Source organism: Schistocerca piceifrons, chromosome 1, assembly GCF_021461385.2.
Source record: "Schistocerca piceifrons isolate TAMUIC-IGC-003096 chromosome 1, iqSchPice1.1, whole genome shotgun sequence".
NCBI lineage: Eukaryota > Metazoa > Arthropoda > Insecta > Orthoptera > Acrididae > Schistocerca > Schistocerca piceifrons.
The window spans coordinates 835,143,781-835,168,397 of record NC_060138.1 but is presented as its reverse complement, the minus strand read 5'-3'; the positions used below and the strand labels follow the sequence as shown (position 1 = coordinate 835,168,397).

Below are 24,617 nucleotides of genomic sequence, written 5' to 3'. Positions count from 1 at the left end.
GGAGCTTTTGTCACTGCAGATATGCCATCCCTGGATAGTCAGCCTATATTTGAGGGATTTTTTTTATGTGAAAGGGGTGACAGTTGTCAAAATGCAGGTGGGTTTAATGTGGACAGAGATGCAGATTGAGCCATTAGAGAGGAGGAGGTCAACATCTAGGAAGGTAGCACACTGGCTTGGGGAGGACCACATGAAGCGTATGGGAGAGAATGTGTTGAGGTTGTGAAGGAACGAAGATAGGATGTCTTGGCCCCGAGACCGGATCATGAAGATATCACCAATGAATCTGAAACAGACTAGGGGTTTGGTGTTTTGGAAGGCTAGGAAGGTCTCCTCTAGATGGTGTAGAAGTGGACCATGCAGGTGTCCATGGCTGTGGCACAGATTTGTTTATATTACTTCTCTTCAAATGAGAAGTAGTTGTGGCTTAGGATAAAGTTAGTTAGGTGTATGAGGAATGAGGTACTGGGTTAGGAGTCTGAAGGGATGTTGGGAAAGGTAGTGTAGACCATACACATGAGGAACACTACAAAAGATTAGTATTTAAATATTTTAACTTCTTCTTGAACTTCAACAACTACTTTTGGTGGTGATTTGTACCAAAACAAGAAGAGATCTGACATTTTTATTATTTTAAGGACATGTGATGAAGCTATCTCCTATCAGAATACTTTATAGTATGGTCGAAATAAACAGTGTGTGCTAAAAAATGAGTATTCTTGCTAGATTAAAGCAGCATAAGACTTGATTCAAATACTGATATTTGTGTTTCATGAGTAATGATCTACCACTTCCCTCTTGCTTACGCAAAACTTCAGTCTCCAAATACATCCATCCTCCTTACACACGCTTCGCAGAGACTCTTCTGCGTTTTCTGTTGAACTAGCATCTCTGGGAGAAAATAAGTGAATGGGAAATATATCGATTACAGACAGAAACTGCAAAAGTATTTAACGAAAGCTCTGAATGTTACAGAGCCCAGTTAGTGCTGCAAAAGTTAATGCATCAAAAGTGTAACAAAGCTCTATATAATTATCTCATTCTAAACTACATAAGCCACATTGTTTTCCCTTTTGGTTTCATACCTTTGTTTTACTGTACTGAAACTCTGTCAGTCACTTTGTAGAAAATGAGCAGAAGGAACATACAATGAGACTATCACTTGCAGTATTGTTTTCTAATAACATGTTTAACATGTGTTTTTCATTTTGTACACAGTATCTCAGCATTAACACAATGTTTCAATAATTTTACAGCACAACTTGAGGAGATCAAAAAAGCTTCTGTTGCCAGCCTCCTATGCACCCACACAGGCATTAAAAAGATACAAAGGAATGCATTCACAGCAATCTCTGTTCGGTATGTGAAGAAAAATTTTATTGCATGTCCAGCATTTCAGTAATTGTTTATGTTTCCATCTCACTTCCTTTTATCTTCTGTTGTCTAATATGGCAATTGGAAAACAACTTCTTAAATACAGAGGCATATTTTATTAATGAAATTAAAAACAATTTTTTAGTATTAGTTGTGGGTATTACTGTATCCAGTAATTTTAAGTATGCAGGAGTGACATTTGATAGCAATCATTTAAGATCTGGAAGCCATACAAAAAAGGGCAGCAAGATTTGTCCAGTGCAGTTTTGAGCAATACAGAAGTGTCCAACCCATTGTAAAGGAGCTGAAATGGAAAACGTTGGAAAGCAAAAGAAAAATTCACATATTAGGTAGCTTGTTTAGAGGTGACACAGGTTGTAGTGCATGGACTGGTATTAAAAATAAGTTGAATGTGGAGGAATGGAAGAGAATACAGAGGTTAAGTCTCTCCCATAAAACCTTTGGAGTACACTGCAAGAAGTCTGTGGGCAGATTTTCTTTTCCAGGTAAATGGGAAAAGGAGTGGAATAGTTCCCCTAGATAGGTCTTCAGTTTCAGGCCTCAGACACTGCAGTTCTTCAAGAAAAGACTTAAATTGGGTCCATACCTCAAGTAAAATAACTTGGCCCCTACACAGAACTGCATTCTTGTTCTCACCACTGGATGAGTCCATCCCTTTATTCCAAAAGGGGCAGCCACTTAAGTTGTCTGACACCTGCTGAGCTGTGTGCTTTGTTCATTATGAGTAGTGACCTCTCTGTAGGTATGAGCCATGGCACTCTGTGTGCACTCTACTGAGGTAATAAATGATACTCAGTTATCGCATTTGTATGTGTAACCTGTCTCACAAAAATGTATGTTGTCGCAGAAGCATGGAAGCTCCGTTGCAATTTAATGTATGAGGCAGTGCTGAAAAGTGATGCCTCCTAATTATTATATGAAAACTCTTATAAAACAAAACAAATATTACTAACATTCTACACCTTAATTCTTCATTTCCACATATTTGCAGCACTGTGCTGCTAGAGGGCTCTGAATTATAGTGTGACATGGCAGTGTGTAATCTAACTGTCAAATTCAAAACATTTGTCCATACATGGAGAACCCTCTCCTTCAGCTTGATAATGCCAGAACATGCATGAGCACTGTGACATCTGCAACAATCTGACACCTTGGGTTCACTGTCATCAGTTGTCCTCCTTACAGTCCCTCCTTGGCCCCACTGATTTCATCTGTTTGTAAAACTTACAGTGCTGGTGTAGTTTGTAGTCGTCGCCACCTGCGGACTGGGTAAAATCAGTGTTTTTCTGTAATTTCTTACTGCTGTACAGCTCACTGTTATTGGAAAAAATTTTTTTATGTTTATTGGAATTTTACATTAAGTACTCAAATTTTGGGGTCAATAATTTAAAATTTGAAGGCACCAATGAAATTTCAAGTCAGTGATATTCATTGCCAGAATAAAAATTGAAAAAGTATTACACTACTGTTATATACAATGAAACATGTTATTATCCTCTAAAAATATTTACAAAACACTTGAAATAAAGAAAAATAACAATAAGCATGAGTTCAGTACACAATTTAGCATTCATAGTGGACAACGGTGTAATAAACTTTGAAGCAGGAGGAAATACACAATCCAACATTACATTCAGTGCACTCATATGAGATGTCCTTGCCTCCAGTCTTTCCTGTTGAACATTTCTACTTTTTGCTACACACCACACACCTCCTTTGTCCTTTTTTCTTCCCTTCTGAAATGTTGGCATGATTAGGGAAGTTTTCATATGACATATAATCCGAATTGTCATCAGGCAGCCCTATTTCACCATCTGAAAACTTGTCAAGGACTTCATAAACCATTTGCTCCAAACGTTTATCCTGTCCACTGCACAAATCAAAAACAAAATCAACATGAAAACACTCAAAATAAATGAAACTGAGAGGATGCCAATGCCAGGCAATGACTATGAAGTAAGCTACAATAACAAAGTCTTTCATAAACACAAAGTATTCCACTGAGTTCGCTGCTGGCATCTAGCACTTGTGGTTGAAACTACGAAGCCTGCAGACCACTCAGACTTTGCGGGAGTTGTAAATATATGTGTGACGCCACAGAGAAACATTGTAACTGCCGAGACGTAGTATTATGTCAGCCGCACAATTCTGTTTCCTTCTGAAGACGTAATATTACATTGGCCGCATGCTAAGTGTTAAAGAACATTTTTGAGGACTTCACTTTGATGGTGATGGAATGGTACAAGCACAGGTGAGGTTGTGGCTCTGTCAACAAAGTCAAACAGTATACAGTGCCAGTATTAACAAACTGGTGTCTCATTGGGAGAAATGTGTTTGTCACTTGGGTGACTATGTTGAGAAATATATAAGCTGACATGAAAAATATATGTAGAATGTTAATAACAATACATTTTATTTAAAAATCTTTAAGAGTTTTCAGATAAAAAATTTAAAGGCACTACTTTTCAGCATGCTCTCGTATTGTTGTTGTTGTGGTCTTCAGTCCTGAGACTGGTTTGATGCAGCTCTCCATGCTACTCTATCCTGTGCAAGCTTCTTCATCTCCCAGTACCTACTGAAACCTACATCCTTCTGAATATGCTTAGTGTATTCATCTCTTGGTCTCCCTCTATGATTTTTACCCTCCACGCTGCCCTCCAATGCTAAATTTGTAACCCCTTGATGCCTCAGAACATGTCCTACCAACCGGTCCCTTCTTCTTGTTGAGTTGTGCCACAAACTCCTCCCCAATTCTGTTTAATACCTCCTCATTAGTGATATGATCTACCCATCTAATCTTCAGCATTCTTCTGTAGCACCACAATTCGATAGCTTCTATTCTCTTCTTGTCTAAATTATTTATTGTCCATGTTTCACTTCCATAAATGGCTACACTCCATACAAATACTTTCAGAAAGTACTTCCTGACACTTAAATCTATACTCGATGTCAACAAATTTCTCTTCTTCAGAAACGCTTTCCTTGCCGTTGCCAGTCTACATTTTATATCCTCTCTACTTCGACCGTCATCAGTTATTTTGCTCCCCAAATAGCAAAACTCCTTTACTACTTTAAGTGTCTCATTTCCTAATCGAATTTCCTCAACATCACCAAACTTAATTAGACTACATTCCATTATCCTAGTTTTGCTTTTGTTGATGTTCATCTTATATCCTCCTTTCAAGACACTGTCCATTCCGTTCAACTGCTCTTCCAAGTCCTTTGCTGTCTCTGACAAAATTACAATGTCATCGGCAAACCTCAAAGCTTTTATTTCTTCTCCATGGATTTTAATATCTACTCCGAATTTTTCTTTTGTTTCCTTTACTGCTTGCTCAATATACAGATTGAATAACATCGGGCAGAGTCTACAACCCTGTCTTACTCCCTTCCCAACCACCGATTCCCTTTCATGCCCCTTGACTCTTATAATTGCCATCTGGTTTCTGTACAAACTGTAAATAGCCTTTTGCTCCCTGTGTTTTACCCCTGCCACCTACAGAATTTGAAAGAGAGTATTCCAGTCAATATTGTCAAAAGCTTTCCCTAAGTCTATAAATGTTAGAAACATAAGTTTGCCTTTCCATAATCTATTTTCCAAGATTAGTCATAGGGTCAGTATTGCTTGATGTGTTCCGATATTTCTACGGAATCCAAACTGATCTTCCCCGAGGTCAGCTTCTACCAGTTTTTTCCATTCATCTGTAAAGAATTCACATTATTATTTTGCAGCCATGACTTATTAAACTGATAGTTCGGTAATTTTCACATCTGTCAACACCTGCTTTCTTTGGGATTGGAATTATTATATTCTTCTCAAAGTCTGAGGGTATTTTGCCTGTCTCGTACATCTTGCTCACCAGATGGTAGAGTTTTGTCAGGACTGGCTCTCCCAAGGCTGTCAGTGGTTCTAATGGAATGTTGTCTACTCCTGGGGCCTTGTTTCGACTCAGGTCTTCCAGTGCTGTGTCAAACTCTTGATGCAGTATGATATCTCCCATTTCATCTTCATCTACATCCTCTTCCATTTCCATAATATTGTCCTCAACTACATCGTCCTTGTATAGATCCTTTATATACTCCTTTCACCTTTATGCTTTCCCTTCTTTGCTTAGAACTGGGTTTTCATCTGAGCTCTTGATATTCATACAAGTGGTTCTCTTTTCTCCAAAGGTCTCTTTAATTTTCCTGTAGGCAGTATCTATCTTACCCCTAGTGAGATAACTCTCTACATCCTTACATTTGTCCTCCAGCCATCCCTGCTTAGCCATTTTGCACTTCCTGTCAATCTCATTTTTGATACGTTTGTATTCCTTTTTGCCTGCTTCATTTACTGCATTTTTATATTTTCTCCTTTCATCAATTAAACTCAATATTTCTTCTATTACCCAAGGTTTTCTAATAGCCCTCGTCTTTTTACCTACTTGATCCTCTGCTGCCTTCACTATTTCATCCCTCAAAGCTACCCATTCTTCTTCTACTGTATTTCCTTCCCTCATTCCTATCGATTGTTCCCTTATGCTCTCCCTGAAACTCTGTACAACCTCTGGTTTAGTCAGTTTATCCAGGTCCCATCTCCTTAAATTCCCACCTTTCTGCAGTTTCTTCAGTTTTAATCTACAGTTCATAACCAATAGATTGTGGTCAGAGTCCACATCTGCCCCAGGAAACGTTTTACAATTTAAAACCTGGTTCCTAAATCTCTGTTTCACCATTATATAATCTATCTGATACCTTCTAGCATCTCCAGGGTTTTCTATGTATACAACCTTCTTTCATGATTTTTGAACCAGGTGTTAGCTATGATTAAGTTTATGCTCTGTGCAAAATTCTACCAGGTGGCTTCCTCTTTCATTCCTTCCCCCCCAATTCATATTCACCTCCTACATTTCCTTCTCTCCCTTTTCCTGCTACAGAATTCCAGTCACCCATGACTATTAAATTTTCATTTTCATCGTCTCATATTAATAATAATAAAATAAATGTATTGTGAAATAAAAAAGAAAATCTAAAAAATGTATAGTATGTCTTGTGATAAAAGACCTGGGCAGAACAACATGTTAGTAAATGCAAATGACAAGTCTGGCAGACTTTGAAATTTCTCAGATTACCTTTTCTTTAGTTAAAATTGTTGGCTAAATACAAATATAACAAATTTAAGAAGAATCAAAACAAAATGTCAACGCAGTGTGGTGTGTTGAATGATAGTCAAAATGTGTACTGAATTATGTGTTAACAATAATTTTGGAATACAGCAGTAGTAAGAAACCCCAAGAATCTGTCTCATTCATGCCTCACCTATAAATTGTCCAGGGGTAGAAACTATTCAGAATGGAACAAATACATAAAATGCATTGTAGAGATAATAAACTGGAAATTTCATTTGAGAAAATTCTGAAAAAGAGTGGTATGTGTTACCAGAAACAATATTTTCATGGAATCAGTTCTTGGTAATTACTTGAGCATTTGAAACATTTGCTGAAACAGCTGGTAGAATGAAGGGGATTCAAGAATCAAGAATTTTATTCACTATAGATCATTTTACAATAAAACTGGCTTCGTCATACAGGATGTAGTAGTACACACATAATAATAAAATAAACTAGTGTCAATACATTATAGTATGCATTTTAAGCATGGCAGTGTACCAAATTACACCATGATAGTTTCTAAAAGTTAATGCAATAAACTATACTACTATCTAATATAATATAGGATTGTATAGTATAGTATACCCTGTACATAGTGTATTGTATACACTATGCAGTTACACACAACTACCCACAGCACACAACAATATGTTTAAATGCAAACAACTTTTAAATGCTAATATCCTCCTCAGGCATCTCAAAGAATTCTTTAGTGTCATGTGGTGCTACAGAAGAATGCTGAAGATTAGATGGATAGATCACATAACTAATGAGGAGGTATTGAATAGAATTGGGGAGAAGAGGAGTTTGTGGCACAACTTGACTAGAAGAAGGGTTCGGTTGGTACGACATGTTCTGAGGCATCAAGGGATCACCAATTTAGTATTGGAGGGCAGAGTGGAGGGTAAAAATCGTAGACGGAGACCAAGAGTTGAATACACTAAGCAGATTCAGAAGGATGTAGGCTGCAGTATGTACTGGGAGATGAAGAAGCTTGCACAGAATAGAGTAGCATGGAGAGCTGCATCAAACCAGTCTCAGGACTGAAGACCACAACAACAATGGATGATCTGACAACCAGCTGTACCATTTAACTTTTTAAAAAAAATTATATCCATAGACTGGACATGAATTGGCAGTTTATTGAACATTTTGAGTGGGATTACTTTGTGGGAATTTTCTGTTCCTGCTAATCTGTGGCACGGTATGTCTAAATTACTCTTAGCTCTAGTGTTGTGTTCATTTATTTCCCCTCTGGCAATAAATTATGAAATATTATTTTTAATATAGAGTACAAACACATAAATGTATATATTTATAATGTATGAATATTATGAGTCTGGAAAAAAGAGGACAAAAGAGCTCCCTGTGACCTCTTTTACATATTATGCGCAAGACTTTTTTTTTTTTTTTTTTGGTAATTTGAAGATGTTCTTGATGTGAGGGGAGTGCCTCCATATAATGAGACCATATGAAATATGTGACTAGAATAGCCCAAAGTATTCCAAGCTCACTACCTCCCTCAGTTTCCACATAAGGTATGCTACCCGAGATATTTTTTCACATATGTGATTGACATGTTCATCCCAATAGTGTTTTGAGTCAGTGTGAATACCTAAGAGTTTTACTGACTTATTGCCTACTTCATTTGATATTCCCATTAAAAGTTGTTGGGTTTTATCAGGAGTGCACTGGAGCTTATTGGCTGCAGACCTGTTCAGGGCCTTATCAAATGCTTCTTTTGTTACACTATTCAGATCTGAAATTCTCTGATGTGTGGTGAGTAGTTTTGTATCATCAGCATAACATATGACAGGGTGGGCTGTCTTTTTAGGTAAATCATTGATAGCTACAATGAAGAAGAAAGGTCTAAGGATAGACCTTAGTGGTACACCTGTGCTGATTTCCATCATGGAAGAATTTACATTTCTGACTGAAACAAATTGTTTTTGGTTACTTAAATAAGAACTTATCACAGTCCAAGTGCTCCATCTCACCCCATAAAACTCTAGTTTCCTCAGTAGTATGTCAACAGGAATGCAGTTGAAAGCTTCGCTTAGGTCACATAATACCAATGATACCATGTTATTGTTTTCAAAAGCTGTTAAGGTTCGCTCAATGATTTCCAAGATGGCCCCTGTTGTGTTTTTCCCCTGCTGAAAGCCAAACTGATTGCTACATATAGGAAAATGTGTTTTTCAAAGAATCTGCTTATTTGTGTGTGTGTATCAGTGCCTAAAATATCTTTGAGAATATTGGAATAATGGAGACAGGTCCATAGCTTTGGGGATGATGTTTCTCCCCTTTTTTTAAAAACTGGGACAACTTTTGATACCTTGAGTGCATCCAGAAAAACTCCAAATTCCACACATTTATTAAAAATAAAAGCTGATGGTTTGGCGATTGAGTGTATTGTCTTTTTAATTATGTTATTCAATAACCAATAACAGCCCATACTTTTAGAACATGAAAATTTGGATACAGCTTTTATAACATCAGCAGGTTAACAGGCAGTGGTGTTCCAACAAGGTCCATTGCAGATGAATTGGTTGCTTTAATACTGTTACTTATTTCTTTAACTGAGTTTGAAAAGTACTGATTTAATTCCTCAGGTTCAAGCAGAGCTGTTTCTGTGCATTTTGGTGTATTCTCTTGTTTTATTATTTGCCATGCTGCCTTGCATTTATTGTGAGCTCTTTCTATACAGTTTTCCACTGCTGCTCGCTTTCTTGCCAGGAGAAGTTTAGCTTTGCAGAATTTTTTGCATTTCAGATATGACCTATGAATGTTCACTCTCTGTTCTGCCCCTTGGTTAGCGGCTTGCTCATGCATCTGGTATAGCATATGCATGTTTCATCTAATTTCTGATAGCTCTTCTGCAAACAAGTTCAGACTTTTCTTCTTCATTTCACTTGGCTACCTCTTTTGTTTCTTCTTTTTTTCTTTTTTTTTACTGGTGAGCAAGAATACCACAAAGCTGTGTACTTTTTAAGAAGTTATCAAGTTATCAAAGGTAATTTCAGCTTCCCTTTTCCAAGATTGACAGTTATATATAAAGTCCCAATCTACACTTTCAAATCTATCAACAAACATACTTATGTACTCTACCTTTTGCCCTTGTACCATTACTACTTCAGGTTCTTGCTTTATTATTGTTATTATTACCTTTATTACCAATTCTACATCATTCACCAGCCACAGCTGGACAGACAGCATCAAGATACAACATTATCAAAATACATGAATACAACTCTACTATGATAGTAATTTAATACCACAAGACATATTTAAGTTATAAATTAGATTACAATAATATCACAACTATAAAATAGGTACAAGTACATAATGAAATTAAATATAACTGTTGCTGTTGGAGTCATGGAACTGAGCTGCAGCTCAAGTAACCACTATGCTATTACTACACAAAATAGTAGTTTTAAACTGCTCCCATGGTAGAGACTGAATGTGAACAGGTAGAGCATTAAACAATTTTAGGGCCACCATTGGAAAGCTGTTTTGTGTCTTTGCTAATCGACACCTTGGCAGGTCGATACTGTCTTTGTTGCAAGTGCTGTATTTGTGGACTTCATTTCTCTTTCTGTAAATATCATGGTTTCTCTTGATGTGGACGAGGCAGTTCAATATATACTGTCTGTAAACAGTCAGAATTCCTTCAATTTTAACTGGTTGCCTTTTACAGAGTGTAAGGAGTAGTGGCTCATGATCTGCAAGTCCACTTCCTACAAGTCTGACTGTAAAATCTTCCCTATGGAAATTCACAACAATATTGTCTATCCAGGCATTCTTATGTGTGGCACAGTTTTTTGTACAATAGAGGTATGATGATCTTAGCATATTGAAGAATGTCCTAGTGACTAGCCTGCGAGTGTTTGGTGATGAGAATGGTATTATAATGAAACTAGAATGCAGATACTTGTGGTCTGTAAATGAGAATCTATGAAGGAAGGTAATAGAGTAATTTTCTTGTGAAACATTGTTAATGGAATTGGAGAAATGATATTTCCACGTTTTATATTAATCATCTTTAATGATCCCATACTGCATTTCATGAAAACATTGTTCATCCTTTGATTTCTTCTGTTTTCCACATTTTATTGTTTTGGTTCCTTGTAATACTTTATTCCAGACATATATTTAAAAGAAACTTCTTCCTTCTTCATAGATCAGTGTGTGTCACCAGATAATTTTTTGTGCTGAAGAAAGCCCTCCTCTCACTTCAAGCCACAAACTTCTAATATTCTCCTTTCTTCAGCCATGTTGGTTAATATTGATCCCTGGCAAGCTGAACTAATTTGCTGTTCCTTATGCATCACACCCAATGCTGACATTTAACAAACTGTTTTTCTCTCTTCTGCACCTAATCAACACTTGTGATTGTATTTTGATTTTCGTTACGTAACAATCTTTACTAAACAATCCATTACATACTTTATTTTTCTTATGTGGAAGTGTTATTAATGCAGAAAAATCTAACTAGCTCATTTTTGTGTTTTAGTATCTAAAGCTTCAGTAGAATCAATAAAAGACCGGACTGATAGGCAATATATACCAGGTTGGCAAACCTTTGTACATCAGTGTGCCATTTTTTCCAGAGAAATGTTTAATACGGCCATGGCATGCCATAAACTAATTATAGAACTAACCTTTGATAGAGCATATTACTCTTTTCTTCTTGCATATTTCCTGCCTGGTTAGACATGTGATATTGCCTGAATATTTGCATAATTTAAGATTTGATAGCACATAGAAATTTGGGTGCTGCTGGTTAATGGAATAAAAAACTAAGTACTTCCAAGTCAGTAATGTTTATTTGCAGGCAGAAATAGAACCTTCATAAAGCAATGAAAAAAAAAAAAAAAAAAAAAAAAAAAAAAAAAAAAAAAAAAAAAAAAAAAAAAAAACACTTACAGTTCATCTAAATGAAAGAAAAATTAGTGTGATTTCTGCTGCTGCAAATTCAACATCAAGTAATTTATATTTGATGCATACTTTGTAACTTTAAATAGAATGCAGGCTGAACTCAAGTCATCTGACAAATGGTTTCTTAGCAATTCTTTAATGTTATTCATTTAGGAAAATAGTGACTCATAGGCATAGGCAATGAAAATATTGTCAAGATAGCAAATGCCAGGTTCTTTAGACAGTTATAAGTATCTGGAATTTAATTCGACATTTCCATAATTTTATTGTTGGCATTTCTGCTCATTTTCCCTGATAGTCTTTCTGATTCATTTACTTCCAATTCTTTTATTGCTTGGATAAATTTTTGAATTGATATTGAACTAGACTGGCAATCAGTCAGTTGCATTTCAATTTCTTCAATTTCAAAGCAATCAAATTAGAAAATTTCAGTTTATCCAGTGAAGTCACATCTGAATACATAATAAATTTTAGTGTCTCTCAATGAAAATTCTTTGATTGAAGAATGTATTACTGAGGAAAATTCCTCAGTGACCTTGCCCTGGTCTGACTTTTTGTGAAAATCCAAATTATTTGTAAATTTTTCAAATTTGGGACATACTGTAGCTTTTGTAAACAATATTGTTATGTTGTGAGGTAGACAAACCAGAGACTGCATTTTACTGACAGAACACTTAGAAGATGCAACAGGTCTACTGAAGATATTGCCTACACAATGCTTGTCTAGTCTCTTCTGGAGACTTGTTGCACATTGTGGAATCTGCATAATAAAGGATTGCCAGAGGACATCAATAAAGTTCAAAGAAGGAGAGCACATTTTGTATTATTGCAGAACACGGGAGGGAGTACCACAGATATGATATAGGAATTGGGGTGTAAATCATTAAACCAAAGACATTTTTGTTGTGGTAGGATGTTTTTATAAAATTCCAGTCACCAACTTACTCCTCCGAATGTGAAAATATTTTTTCGGTGCCCACTTACATATTGAAAAATGTTCATTGCAGTAAAATAAGAGAAATCAGAGTTTGCATGGAAAGATATGTGTTCGTTTTGCCTGTGCACTGTTTGAGAGAAGAATGGTAGAGAAATAACTTGAAAGTGGTTCAGTGAACCCTCTGCCAGGCACCTGAATTGCAGAGTAGTATGTAGACGTAGATTAAAATATAAGAGTTTAGCCTCAAAAGCATGTATGAGATCTGTTGTAACAATAACTGTTTTGTTTGTGCCTTGAAATTGCAGAGTAGTATGTAGATGTAGATTAAAATGTAAGAGTTTAGCCTCAAAAGCATGCATGAAATCTGTTGTAACAATAACTGTTTTGTTTGTGCTGTGAAGCTTTATGTTATTGAAATGCTGGCACACGTCTGTAAAAAAAGTCAATTTTTTAGCCATGTAACATCCATTAACTGTGAATGTTGCACAATTTTTCCCTCATTTTGTTAAAACAGCTCAATTTCTTGAATAATAAATGCAACACTTTTTTTTCTGGAAGCAGTTCCAATACACCATAGTATTCCCCAGTCTCTTGGCTATAAAACACTATTTTTCAACATAATCTCTGTTCAATGTGACAGTCATACACCACCTTACTGGGAGGGCTTGTATGCCCACATTGTGCCACTCTACTGGTTGATGTCGGAGCCAACATCTTGCTGCATCAATAAAATCCCCGTTGTCCGCATACTGCTTCCCACAGAGTGCATGAAGTCATTTCTTGAATTTCCGTAGGTAGTATTGTACAGTTCAGAGTTGATTGTTATGCCATGAGGGAGGACATCAAACAGAATAACCCATTCAAAGTCCCAGAAGACTTTACTAAAGGTGCAGCTTTGAACTTCTTCAGAGGAGGAGATTGTTGTGTTGTTTCAAGTTTAAAGTAACAAAACCATGTTTCATGGCCTGTGGCAATTTTCAACAAAAATCTGTCACGATCAGCCTCATAACAGCATATGAAATTAATTTCTTTTGGTCTAGTTTGACAAAGAGAGTTGTGATTTGTTTCATAGTGCCATTTTACAGATGATGTGCTAGAACATAACACAAACACTGCTTTATTGCAGTTATTATTTAATGATGATCAGTCTCATAATGAAAAATCACATTGCTGTTGTTTTTTATAACACCATCAGCTTCATTGATTCAAATGTATTTGACCACCTAGGAAACCAGAAAAGTAACAGGAACAAAACTATCACCAAACTGTTTCCTATTACCGTACTTACAATGAATCAGTTCATTTTGAGATACGGTTCCATGCTGCACTGAAATATTTTTCACTAGTCACATCTGAGACAGACACACAAGACATTCTTCTTGCTAAATTATATAGCTTGGGAAAGAGACTGTCATTACCCTTTCACCCCTCAAGCAGATCACAGTCTTTATACTATCAATTCAGGTTAAATACATGTCAATCTCATTGGTAGATTGAAAATGAAATGGCACATGGTCTAGTCACTCCCAAAACAAATTCATTTTTTTGGTTGCTAAGAACAACCAACATTCTCTCAATGGTCGTAAATAAATATTCACACATATCACAAAAACTGAGTAAGATATTATTACCACATTATAATTTTGTTCTACCTTATCAGGAACTGAGATTTCATTACAAATTTGATCCATAGTATTAAATGTCTCATTTCTGTCACATACAGACATCATTTGCAACAATCAAAAGTGCAATGACAGAAATGTTACTATTCTGTGCAATGTCCAAAAATTTTGAGTTTGGGTAGGGTTGGGTTGTTTTGGGGGAAGAGACCAAACAGCAAGGTCATTGGTCTCATCGGATGACGGAAGGACGGGGAAGGAAGTCAGCCATGCCCTTTCAAAGGAACCATCCCGGTATTTTCCTGGAGCGATTTAGGGAAATCACAGAAAACCTAAATCAGGATGGCTGGACGCGGGATTGAACTGTCATTCTCCCGAATGCGAGTCCAGTGTGCTAACCACTGTGCCACCTTGCTCTGTGATTTTGACTTTCTCATCTGTGATACAGAGACAGCGATATTTCAGCACTTGTAGCATCTGCAGTTAACAGACAATAATACAATAGTTGTAATGTACTGGCTGGATAATGCTGGACATCATACCCATCTCTGTTTTATCAGCTTGTCTTTCATTATTTCATGGTACTGTAGTAGGGTGAGGCAAAATGTAGGAGATATCTACATGTCCCAATTCTGAACTGATGTTTAGAATTTCCTGGCATAACATTCAAAATCCTACATATAATATTAATGTAAATGGACAAAAATCTATAGCAAACATTTCCAAGCACCTTTCTAATTACTGTAGTTTTCACTGAAATTGGTAATGCTTCAAAACTTATATGTTGTTGTGTTCTGCAGACATGTGCTTCGGATGTGTGGTGACAGATCTGTAAGACAGGAGTGCAGAGCACTTGCCACAGAACATGTAACTGATATCCTTGTTAGTCACTAATGAAAGTATCTCCTAAACATTTTACAACCACCATCCATTGCACTGAGAATGTAGTCTTCTGAATCAAATTTCACTTCCAAACTCTGCTTCCTCTCATGTTCTCACACGATGATCCTAAAGCAGGTGGCTGAGTAGCACTCAGTTAACTATAGTAGAGTGCTGGGTAATTTGAGCATTGGATACTCAAACTAGCAACAAGAAAATAGAATGCAGTTACTGCCTGTCACCAAAGTGGCTGTACTGACATCTGCTGGACTTCAGCAGAACTAGCAGCACCAAGCAATTAAAATGAAAATAAATTCTCCATGCAGACATCTAATTTGTTGGTTCCTTCCAAATCAAAAGAACAGCAAAGCACACCTGATATGACTTATAATAAGCCTCTCAGGGTTGTAACACATATCATACATACATCACATGTGTGGGGGCAGAATTTCTTGTCATGATCATCAGCCTTACTCCCAAAATAAAGGCAGCAGACTCTCTTTACAACAGGACTACAGAGATAACAAAGTGAATGTGTGCTATTTACACAGGAATCAGACACTTCTTTAGAATTGACACAAAATACAAACCTTCATAAACACAGAAAACAAGCAGTCATTTCCAGCAATTGCTGTCAGGCCTCTGAATTCAGATATGCATATTGGGTCTCACATGATGCATTGTGATTCTATAGGAATTATTTGTACACAATTCAATTGCTGTTCGGCAATTACATCTACAGAATAATAAAATTCATAGCATAATAACCAATATGCAGTGATTTCAGGGGTTTTTATCAATAGAGAGCAGTGTGTCACAAGAAAACAGAACAAATAGGAACAAAATTTTTTTTATTTTCAAATTTCTTTGTAAAATAAATGTTGTTGACCAGTGTTACCTTTTTCATTAGGACACTGGTGGAATTTTTATATTCAGCTCAGTTCAGAAATTAACAGTTTTTACTGTTAACAGTACTAACACAATTTCTCTTAGAGACTAACTAAATTCTTATCACTAATACTGACACCTTAAATAGAACTGCTCAATGATTGGCGTAATTTTATTTATTTATTTTTGCCTACTTGTTTCAGGAACCCTCTGGTACATTGCCATGAAATACCTAAAGTTGATTTATCTCCATGGAAGGACAACACATCTGGATATGCGGAAGAAGCATGGTAGTTGGGTTACAGAATATCTGTATTTTAATTAATAAAATTCCAAACATATTAAATTTATGTATAAAATATTTGTCTGTCAGATATTACAGATAACAACAAAAATGTCTCTTGAACCAACTGTACACACATATTTCCATCAAAGAACATCATAAAAGGAATCTTTGTAGTGTGTAATACACATAACTGCTTAACTGACTCAAAAGCCACTTTGACACTATACATCACTTACCATTTTAATGAATACAGTCTACTTGCTGTATAGGCCTACTCAGCGGGCATCTTGAACACAACATCATGTGATTAATCCTGGCATCAGTGTGGTACATGCAATGGCAGTGTTGTTTTATGATTAGAAAATTAATTAGATATAAGATGCACATGAACTGGGATCGTAGTCTGTAGAAATATGCCATTTTGAAATGATTACTGCTTATGTAACTTGTATTGTAAAAGCATAAAATAAGACTAAACATTTATTGAAGGTATTTAATTTATTCTGCATTCATTCCACCATATAAATGATATTGATACATGATTGTACTTGCTCTTTTGTGGTGATTAATTTCCTGGTCTATTACATGAATGATATTACATAAAATTAATGGTAAATTTACATTCTATTTAAAGATGCTGTATGTTTTAATCATCAGACTAAAGTTCTGGAGTTTTGAAGGAATACATAATACATAAAAAAAAATAATAGCATCTCAAAACTTTTAACAAACAAGTCCATTACATTTATTGTGATTATTAGTTTTCCATTTCTTTACCTCTATCTTCATAAAATTCATTTACTGAATAGTAACATTTTTCAAGTAAGTATTTTTTAAGCTGAATCTACATTTTATAATATCTTTTAAATCTTTAATGTGTGTGGCAGAGCATTATAAAGTTTAACCCCAACACTTCTGAGTTCATGTTCTTTTCGTATCTAGATCATCTTGCTTCTTGTGTTATAATTGTGACAGTCTGCATTTGTGTGGAGATTGCTTAGGTTTGCTTTGGTTACAAGTACACATCTGAATATGTGTCGTGATGGCAAAGTCAGAATTCCTAATTTCTGGAACAGTGGTCTGCAGGTCTTGCGTATGGCTGTTTGTGATTATCAGAACAGCCCGTTTTTGTAGGGTAAAAATTTCTTTTAAATTATATTTTTAGCTGGCCCAGAAAGTTATCCCACATGAAGCAATAGAATGAAAATATCCAAAGTGTGCCATTCTGGCACCCTCAGAAGTGCAAACGTTTGCAATAACTCTCATGACAAAGCGGGCTGAGTTAAGTTTGTGTGAAAGATATCTAGCATGATTTTTCCAATTTAAAGCTTCATCTACATGCTGACCCAGTACTTTTTTGAGCTGCACACTCTCTATTTGACTGTCATCCAATTATTTTTTCAAACTGTTTTTTTTTTTTTCATTCAGTGAAAGTTTGTTTGCACAGAAACAAGTCTCAATACTTTTCATGATGTTATTTGAAGTAATACGTAATGAGCTTTTAATGTCACTCACTATTAAGTTTGTATCAGCAGAGAATACAGGTTTGGCTTTATCCTGTGGTAAATGCAAATCATTCACATAAATAAGAAAGAGTAGTGGGCCTACGATGCTTCCCTGTGGGACATCTATGGTTACTTCTTTGTTTTTTGAAATTTAAATTTAGATTGTGTGGTACATTTAAAAAGTGGCCATTAATGTAATCTGCTGTTTTATTTTTCTCTGTGTTTTGGTTTTCACTATTTTTGAGTGTTATTTCTTCATCTTCACAAATACTACTAGTTCCATTTTTTACAATTTTCAATATAATTTTAGATTTGTTAACAGACTTCCTGATTAGACCATCATTAAATAGCTGCTTTGCCTTTGCTATTACCTTCTGGTATATTTTTCTATATGTTTGAAACTCTTTGTCTTTAAATATGTCTGCATGTGTCTGTATATGTGTGGATGGATATGTGTGTGTGTGTGTGTGAGTGTATACCCGTCCTTTTTTCCCCCTAAAGTAAGTCTTTCCACTCCCAGGATTGGAATGACTCCTTACCCTCTGCCTTAAAACCCACATCCTTTCGTCTTTCCCTCTCCTTCCCTCTTTCCTGATGAGGCAACAGTTTGTTGCGAAAGCTTGAATTTTGTGTGTATGTTTGTGTTTGTTTGTGTGTCTATCGACCTGCCAGTGCTTTCGTTTGGTAAGTCACATCATCTTTGTTTTTAGATATATTTCTATATGTTTTTACGTATTGTACAAACTATGGATCAGTGCATGTTTTCATTTCTCGGTTCAATGTTTTCATGGTTACACAGGAAATCCTAATACGCTTGTTATCCAAAGTTTATGGTTCTTACAATACCAGACACACACACACTCATGCAAATGCAACTTACTCACACGTCTGCAGTCTGAGAGAGCTGAAACCACACTGTGAGCAGCAGCACCAGTGCATGATGGGAGTGGCGACTGGGTGGGGGTAAGGAGGAGGCTGGGGCACGGGAGGGCGAGGGATAGTATTGTGGGAGTGGTGGACAGTGAGGTGTTGCCGTTTAGATGGAGGGCAAGACAGAAGGTGTGGAGGGAGAGGGAGTAAGTAGCAGAAAGGAGAAAAATAAGGTGGCAGTGAAATGACGGCTGTGTAGTGCTGGAATGGGAACAGGGAGGGGGCTGGATGGGTGAGGACAGTGACTGATGAAGGTTGAGGGCAGGAGAGTTACAGGAATGTAGGATGTATTGCAGGGAAAGTTCCCACCTGCGCAATTCAGAAAAGCTGGTGTTGGTGGGAAGGATTCATATGGCACAGGCTGTGAAGCAGTCATTGAGATGAGAGATACCATGTTTGGCAGCATGTTCAGCAACAGGGTGGACCACTTGTTTTTTGGCCACAGTTTGTCAGTGGCCGTTCATGCAGACAGAATTTAGTATTTTTATTCTCTATCTGTTGTCTCAAGATTCAACATCAGATGGAGCCATGAGAGAATGACTGAAAGATTTGAATACGCACAATTAGTTTACAATGCACCAAAACTAACTAATAATGTTAGACACACCTTTCACTAGGAACTATCAAGCAATGTGGCCCAGTGGTTAGCACTCTGGACTCACATTCAGGCAGGTCGATAGACACACAAACAAACACAAACATACACACAAAATTCAAGCTTTCGCAACAAACGGTTGCTTCATCAGGAAAGAGGGAAGGAGAGGGAAAGACGAAAGGATGTTGGTTTTAAGGGAGAGGGTAAGGAGTCATTCCAATCCTGGGAGCGGAAAGACTTACCTTAGGGGGAAAAATGACAGGTATACACTTGCACACACACACATATCCATCTGCACATACACAGACACAAGCAGACATTTGTAAAGGCAAAGAGTTTGGGCAGAGATGTCAGTCGAGCTGGAAGTACAGAGGCAAAGATGTTGTTGAAAGACAGGTGAGGTATGAGCGGCGGCAAATTGAAATTAGATATTAGCGGAGTTTGAGGTCTGGCGGATAATGAGAAGAGAGGATATACTGAAGGGCAAGTTCCCATCTCCGGAGTTCTGACAGGTTGGTGTTAGTGGGAAGTATCCAGATAACCTGGATGGTGTAACACTGTGCCAAGATGTGCTGGCCGTGCACCAAGGCATGTTTAGCCACAGGGTGATCCTCATTACCAACAAACACTGTCTGCCTGTGTCCATTCATGCAAATGGACAGTTTGTTGCTGGTCATTCCCACATAGAAAGCTTCACAGTGTAGGCAGGTCAGTTGGTAAATCATGTGGGTGCTTTCACACGTGGCTCTGCCTTTGATCATGTACACCTTCCGGGTTACAGGACTGGAGTAGGTGGTGGTGGGAGGGTGCATGGGACAGGTTTTACCCGGGGGCGGTTACAAGTATAGGAGCCAGAGGGTAGGGAAGGTGATTTGGTGATATCATAGGGATGAACTAAGAGGTTACGAAGGTTAGGTGGACGGCGGAAAGACACTCTTGGTGGAGTGGGGAGGATTTCATGAAGGATGGATCTCATTTCAGGGCAGGATTTGAGGAAGTCGTATCCCTGCTGGAGAGCCACACTCAGAGTCTGATCCAGTCCCGGAAAGTATCCTGTCACAAGTGGGGCACTTTTGGGGTTCTTCTGTGGGAGGTTCTGGGTTTGAGGAGATGAGAAAGTGGCTCTGGTTATTTGCTTCTGTACCAGGTCGGGAGGGTAGTTGCGGGATGCAAAAGCTGTTTTCAAGTTGTTGGTGTAATGGTTCACGGATTCCGGACTGGAGCAGATTCGTTTGCCACGAAGACCTAGGCTGTAGTGAAGGGACCGTTTGATGTGGAATGGGTGGCAGCTGTCATAATGGAGGTACTGTTGCTTGTTGGTGGGTTTGATGTGGACGGACATGTGAAGCTGGCCATTGGACAGGTGGAGGTCAACGTCAAGGAAAGTGGCATGGGATTTGGAGTAGGACCAGGTGAATCTGATGGAACCAAAGGAGTTAAGGTTGGAGAGGAAATTCTGGAGTTCTTCTTCACTGTGAGTCCAGATCATGAAGATGTCATCAATAAATCTGTACCAAACTTTGGGTTGGCAGGCCTGGGTAACCAAGAAGGCATCCTCTAAGTGACCCATGAATAGGTTGCCGTACGAGGGGGCCATCCTGGTACCCATTGCTGTTCCCTTTACTTGTTGGTATGTCTGGCCTTTGAAAGTGAAGAAGTTGTGGGTCAGGATGAAGCTGGCTGAGGTAATGAGGAAAAAGGTTTTAGGTAGGGTGGCAGGTGATCGGCGTGAAAGGAAGTGCTCCATTGCAGCAAGGCCCTGGACGTGCAGAATATTTGTGTATAAGGAAGTGGCATCAATGGTTACAAGGAATCCTCAGAACCTTAGGCCCCCTACAAAACCTTTCACCTGACTCCATCAACCTCCTGGCTCCACCAACACCCCACACCCCTACCTTCTACCTTCTTCCAAAAATTCACAAACCCAATCATCCTGGCCGTCCCATTGTAGCTGGTGACCAAGCCCCCACAGAACGTATCTCTGCCTACGTAGATCAACACCTTCAACCCATTACATGCAGTCTCCCATCCTTCATCAAAGACACCAACCACTTTCACGAATGCCTGAAATCCTTACCCAGTCTGTTACCCCCGGAAACCATCCTTGTAACCATTGATGCCACTCTCCATTGGCCCAAACTCTTTGCCTTTAGAAATGTCTGCTTGTGTCTGTGTATGTGCGGATGGATATGTGTGTGTGTGCGAGTGTATACCTGTCCCTTTTTCCCCCTAAGGTAAGTCTTTCCGCTCCCGGGATTGGAATGACTCCTTACCCTCTCCCTTAAAACTCACATCCTTTCATCTTTCCCTCTCCTTCCCTCTTTCCTGACGAAGCAACCGTTGGTTGTGAAAGCTTGAATTTTGTGGGTATGTTTGTGTGTCTATCGACCTGCCAGCACTTTCGTTTGGAAGGTCACATCATCTTTGTATATATCACAATTCAGGTGATAGTGGAAAAAGTGAAAAATCAATCATGAATCATGTTTCAACATCTTGCACAACATTTTGAACAAGAAAAATGTCATCACCACTGGGTTCTGCGGCTACTCCCACCCATTCAGAAAAGCCATTGAACCACAGCAGCAGCGGAAATGTTGCAGCTGTTTCAGGCCTAACCAGACAAACTCTTTACATGCCTAATCACTATGGACGAGTGCTGAGTGTATTAATATGACCCCAACACAAAGAAGTAAAGCAAGCAATGGAAAAATGTGGATTCAACCCATGCTGAAAAAGGTTATGGCTCAACTGTTATCAGACAAGGTGTTGCCGAGGGTTTATTGGGACTGCCACATGTGGTGCTAAGAGTTTATACTTGTAAGGGGCGTACTATCACGTGAGCATACTGCAGAAATCTCTTGATGATGTTATGGAAGGCTGCCAAGACAGCGCATCATGAGAAGCTCTCCAAGAGTGGTTTTCTTCTTTACACCCCAGATCACTCTGCACAGGACACTGTCCCACACACTCTGCACAGAACACTGCCCCACAGCCTTCTCCTTTGGCTTATCAAATTTAGCCTCACAACCTATATTTTCTTGTCATGGCACCAGGCAGTGTAAATTTCGAAAATTTTTGATGGTAGAGTGCACCTCTTCAACCACATGGTAACACATACCTTCCTCCCCTTCACCCACCATGAACCCCCCCCCCCCAACCCTGCACCTTATAAATCAGGTTTTCGACATTTGAAAACATGTGATAAAATTTGCAATGATAAACATTCTTTACACAGTGATACTATGAAATTCATGTTTTTAAAGTATATTTTCTTATGTTCAAAATAATAAAACCACAAAATGTAATATAAACGACAGGTGCTACCGTCTGTCCCCATAGCAGTGTCACTTTGCTCCCTAATTCTGCTTGATACATATTGGCATAAGTCTGTAGTCTACGTGACTATGACATGTTTTCAACTGCTGCCAGCCACAACATTCAACCAGTTGCACTGTAGCTGTTCGGTGAACGTATGTCCTGTTCCAGTATTAATTAGTAAAGCATTCAGCACTGAGTTTTGGTGAAGAATAAGTGGCCCACCGGTATCACGAACAATCCCGACTTCCCAAAGAGTTAATGCTCGGTGCACACGAGCGATTTATTATCACGAGTTTGCAGCATCATTTTCTCGTGCGTTTCGGCACTGTGTGTGGAACACTATAGGGCCCCTCACATGGACACTTCTGAATGTGTGATTTAAGATGAGCCACACAGATCCACACACATGAATGCAGTCTCAAGTATAAGCATGCAGGTATGTGGTTAAGCTGCTGGTCAGATGCATTCCATACCTGCCTGCCAGTGCATTTAAACGAACATACCAGTGATGTGGCCTTGTCACCAGTGCTGTTCTACTCTCACTCAGTGATTCTTCTGTCTACTGCCTACAGTTCACAACAGAATAGTTGCATACTCTGTTGCAATTCTTATCAGTAATCTGCAATACACAACACAATCATGGTGGATTCAAACTTTTTTTGGAATTTCTAAATATTTAAACTTAGAAAGGGCAACAGTGCTTCTGGAAAGTGCAATCCAAACACTGTACAAATAATAATATAAAGGCAGAAGTTTATGATAAATTGATTGTGTTTTGGAAACCAGTTTTCCTCTAAGCAAACAGTGATGTTTTGCAAATAAATAAATAAATAGAAAACTTACGAAGTCCATTTAGAAAGAAACAGAAGAAAGCTTGTCACTGCAAGCTAAGTGGCAGGTCTCTCGTTTATATTTATGTATCAAGTTTGTGGTACTATGATTTGCTTTTATTTACTCTGCACTACAGCTGCCAAGCACTGCTGAAAATGTTGACTACACATACTGAATTGTGTGACAGTAATATCTGGAAAGTCAGGCTGTTACCAGCATAGTTCCATGCTTCAACACTTTTTCTCCCTCATCTCCTTCTACTTCTGCAGAGTCTCACAATAAGTACGATATCAAGGCACTATTTCCTTCAACACATTTTATGACAAATATCCTAATTGCATGACCACAGAGTAGTAACAGTGGTGAGACTTTTAACTTCATTTTAAGCAATGCATAATTACAAAATTTTCTTGGGTGTTATTGGTTGGCTGATTTGGGGGAGGGGACCATACAGTGAGGTCATTGGCCTCATTGGGCGAGGGAAGGATGGGGAAGGAAACTGGCCATGCCCTTTCAAAGGAATCATTCGGGCCTAAAGTGATTTAGGGAAATCACACAAAAGAAATCAGGATGGTCGAGTGTGGGTTTGAATCATCCTCCTGAATGTGAGTCCAGTGCCTTGGAAATCTGTGTGAATTTTCTTCCATGTAATTTTTGACCAATATCTTAAATAAAAAATATTAATACAATAACCAATACTTTTAATTGTTTACCTTCATGACCTTTGGCCACATTCGTGATAAAGTACTTTGCGTGTCTTGGGAATTATATTAGACAGCGATCATGTGGAAATGGCTGAGGCTATTTTTGATCTTGGAGGGAGTCACCTGTTGCTAGAAACCTGAGAGCAACTGTAACACGTTCCTCTGCAGGAATGCTCTCTGTGTCATTTCAACTCATTTGGTCCTTGACGATGTCTGGAAAATAGTTTCGACAGTTTTGTAATTCTCTTGCAGCTCTTTAATCGAAGAAGTGTAATAGTGATGGAAGCTGTATCGTTTTCTTACGTTCATATTCATAGCTACAACACCTACTACTGTAGTACCAGTAATAATATGCAATTGTCCCACACATGCCACGCTAGAATCTTGAACGCCACACTTGCACACAAGTCGACACCCGTATAGCATGTGTGGAGTGACATTCAGCATAATGCTCATATTCCACACATGTTGCACAGATCCTCCGGATATTGAGACACATACATATTCTTTGCCCATGCTTGTTAGCGACACACTGCAGTGAGAGAATCGAAGTGCGCACACCCAGTGATCTTTATCAAACGATTTTACTGAAACTATTCGGTAAAAATATTTGATTTTTACATTATTCATAGCTTTATA

General features: G+C 38.1%; 1 protein-coding gene and 1 long non-coding RNA gene across 2 annotated transcripts in view; one reads left to right on the top strand and one right to left on the bottom strand.

Moving 5' to 3' along the window:
* The window catches only part of LOC124775480 (peroxidase-like), a 42,778-nt gene extending 41,546 nt beyond the window's left edge, over positions 1-1,232 (top strand). Inside the window, exon 7 of the mRNA XM_047250316.1 lies at positions 1,219-1,232. Within this exon, the coding sequence (XP_047106272.1) occupies positions 1,219-1,232 (14 nt within the window). The remainder of the gene's footprint in view (positions 1-1,218) is intronic.
* Positions 1,233-2,957: 1,725 nt separating this feature from the next.
* Positions 2,958-24,453, bottom strand: LOC124801189. Its single transcript, XR_007017109.1, has 3 exons — positions 24,282-24,453; positions 23,988-24,191; positions 2,958-3,265 (listed from the first exon to the last, which is right to left on the bottom strand). It is a non-coding gene; the product is annotated as an uncharacterized LOC124801189 (long non-coding RNA).
* Positions 24,454-24,617: the final 164 nt, after the last annotated feature.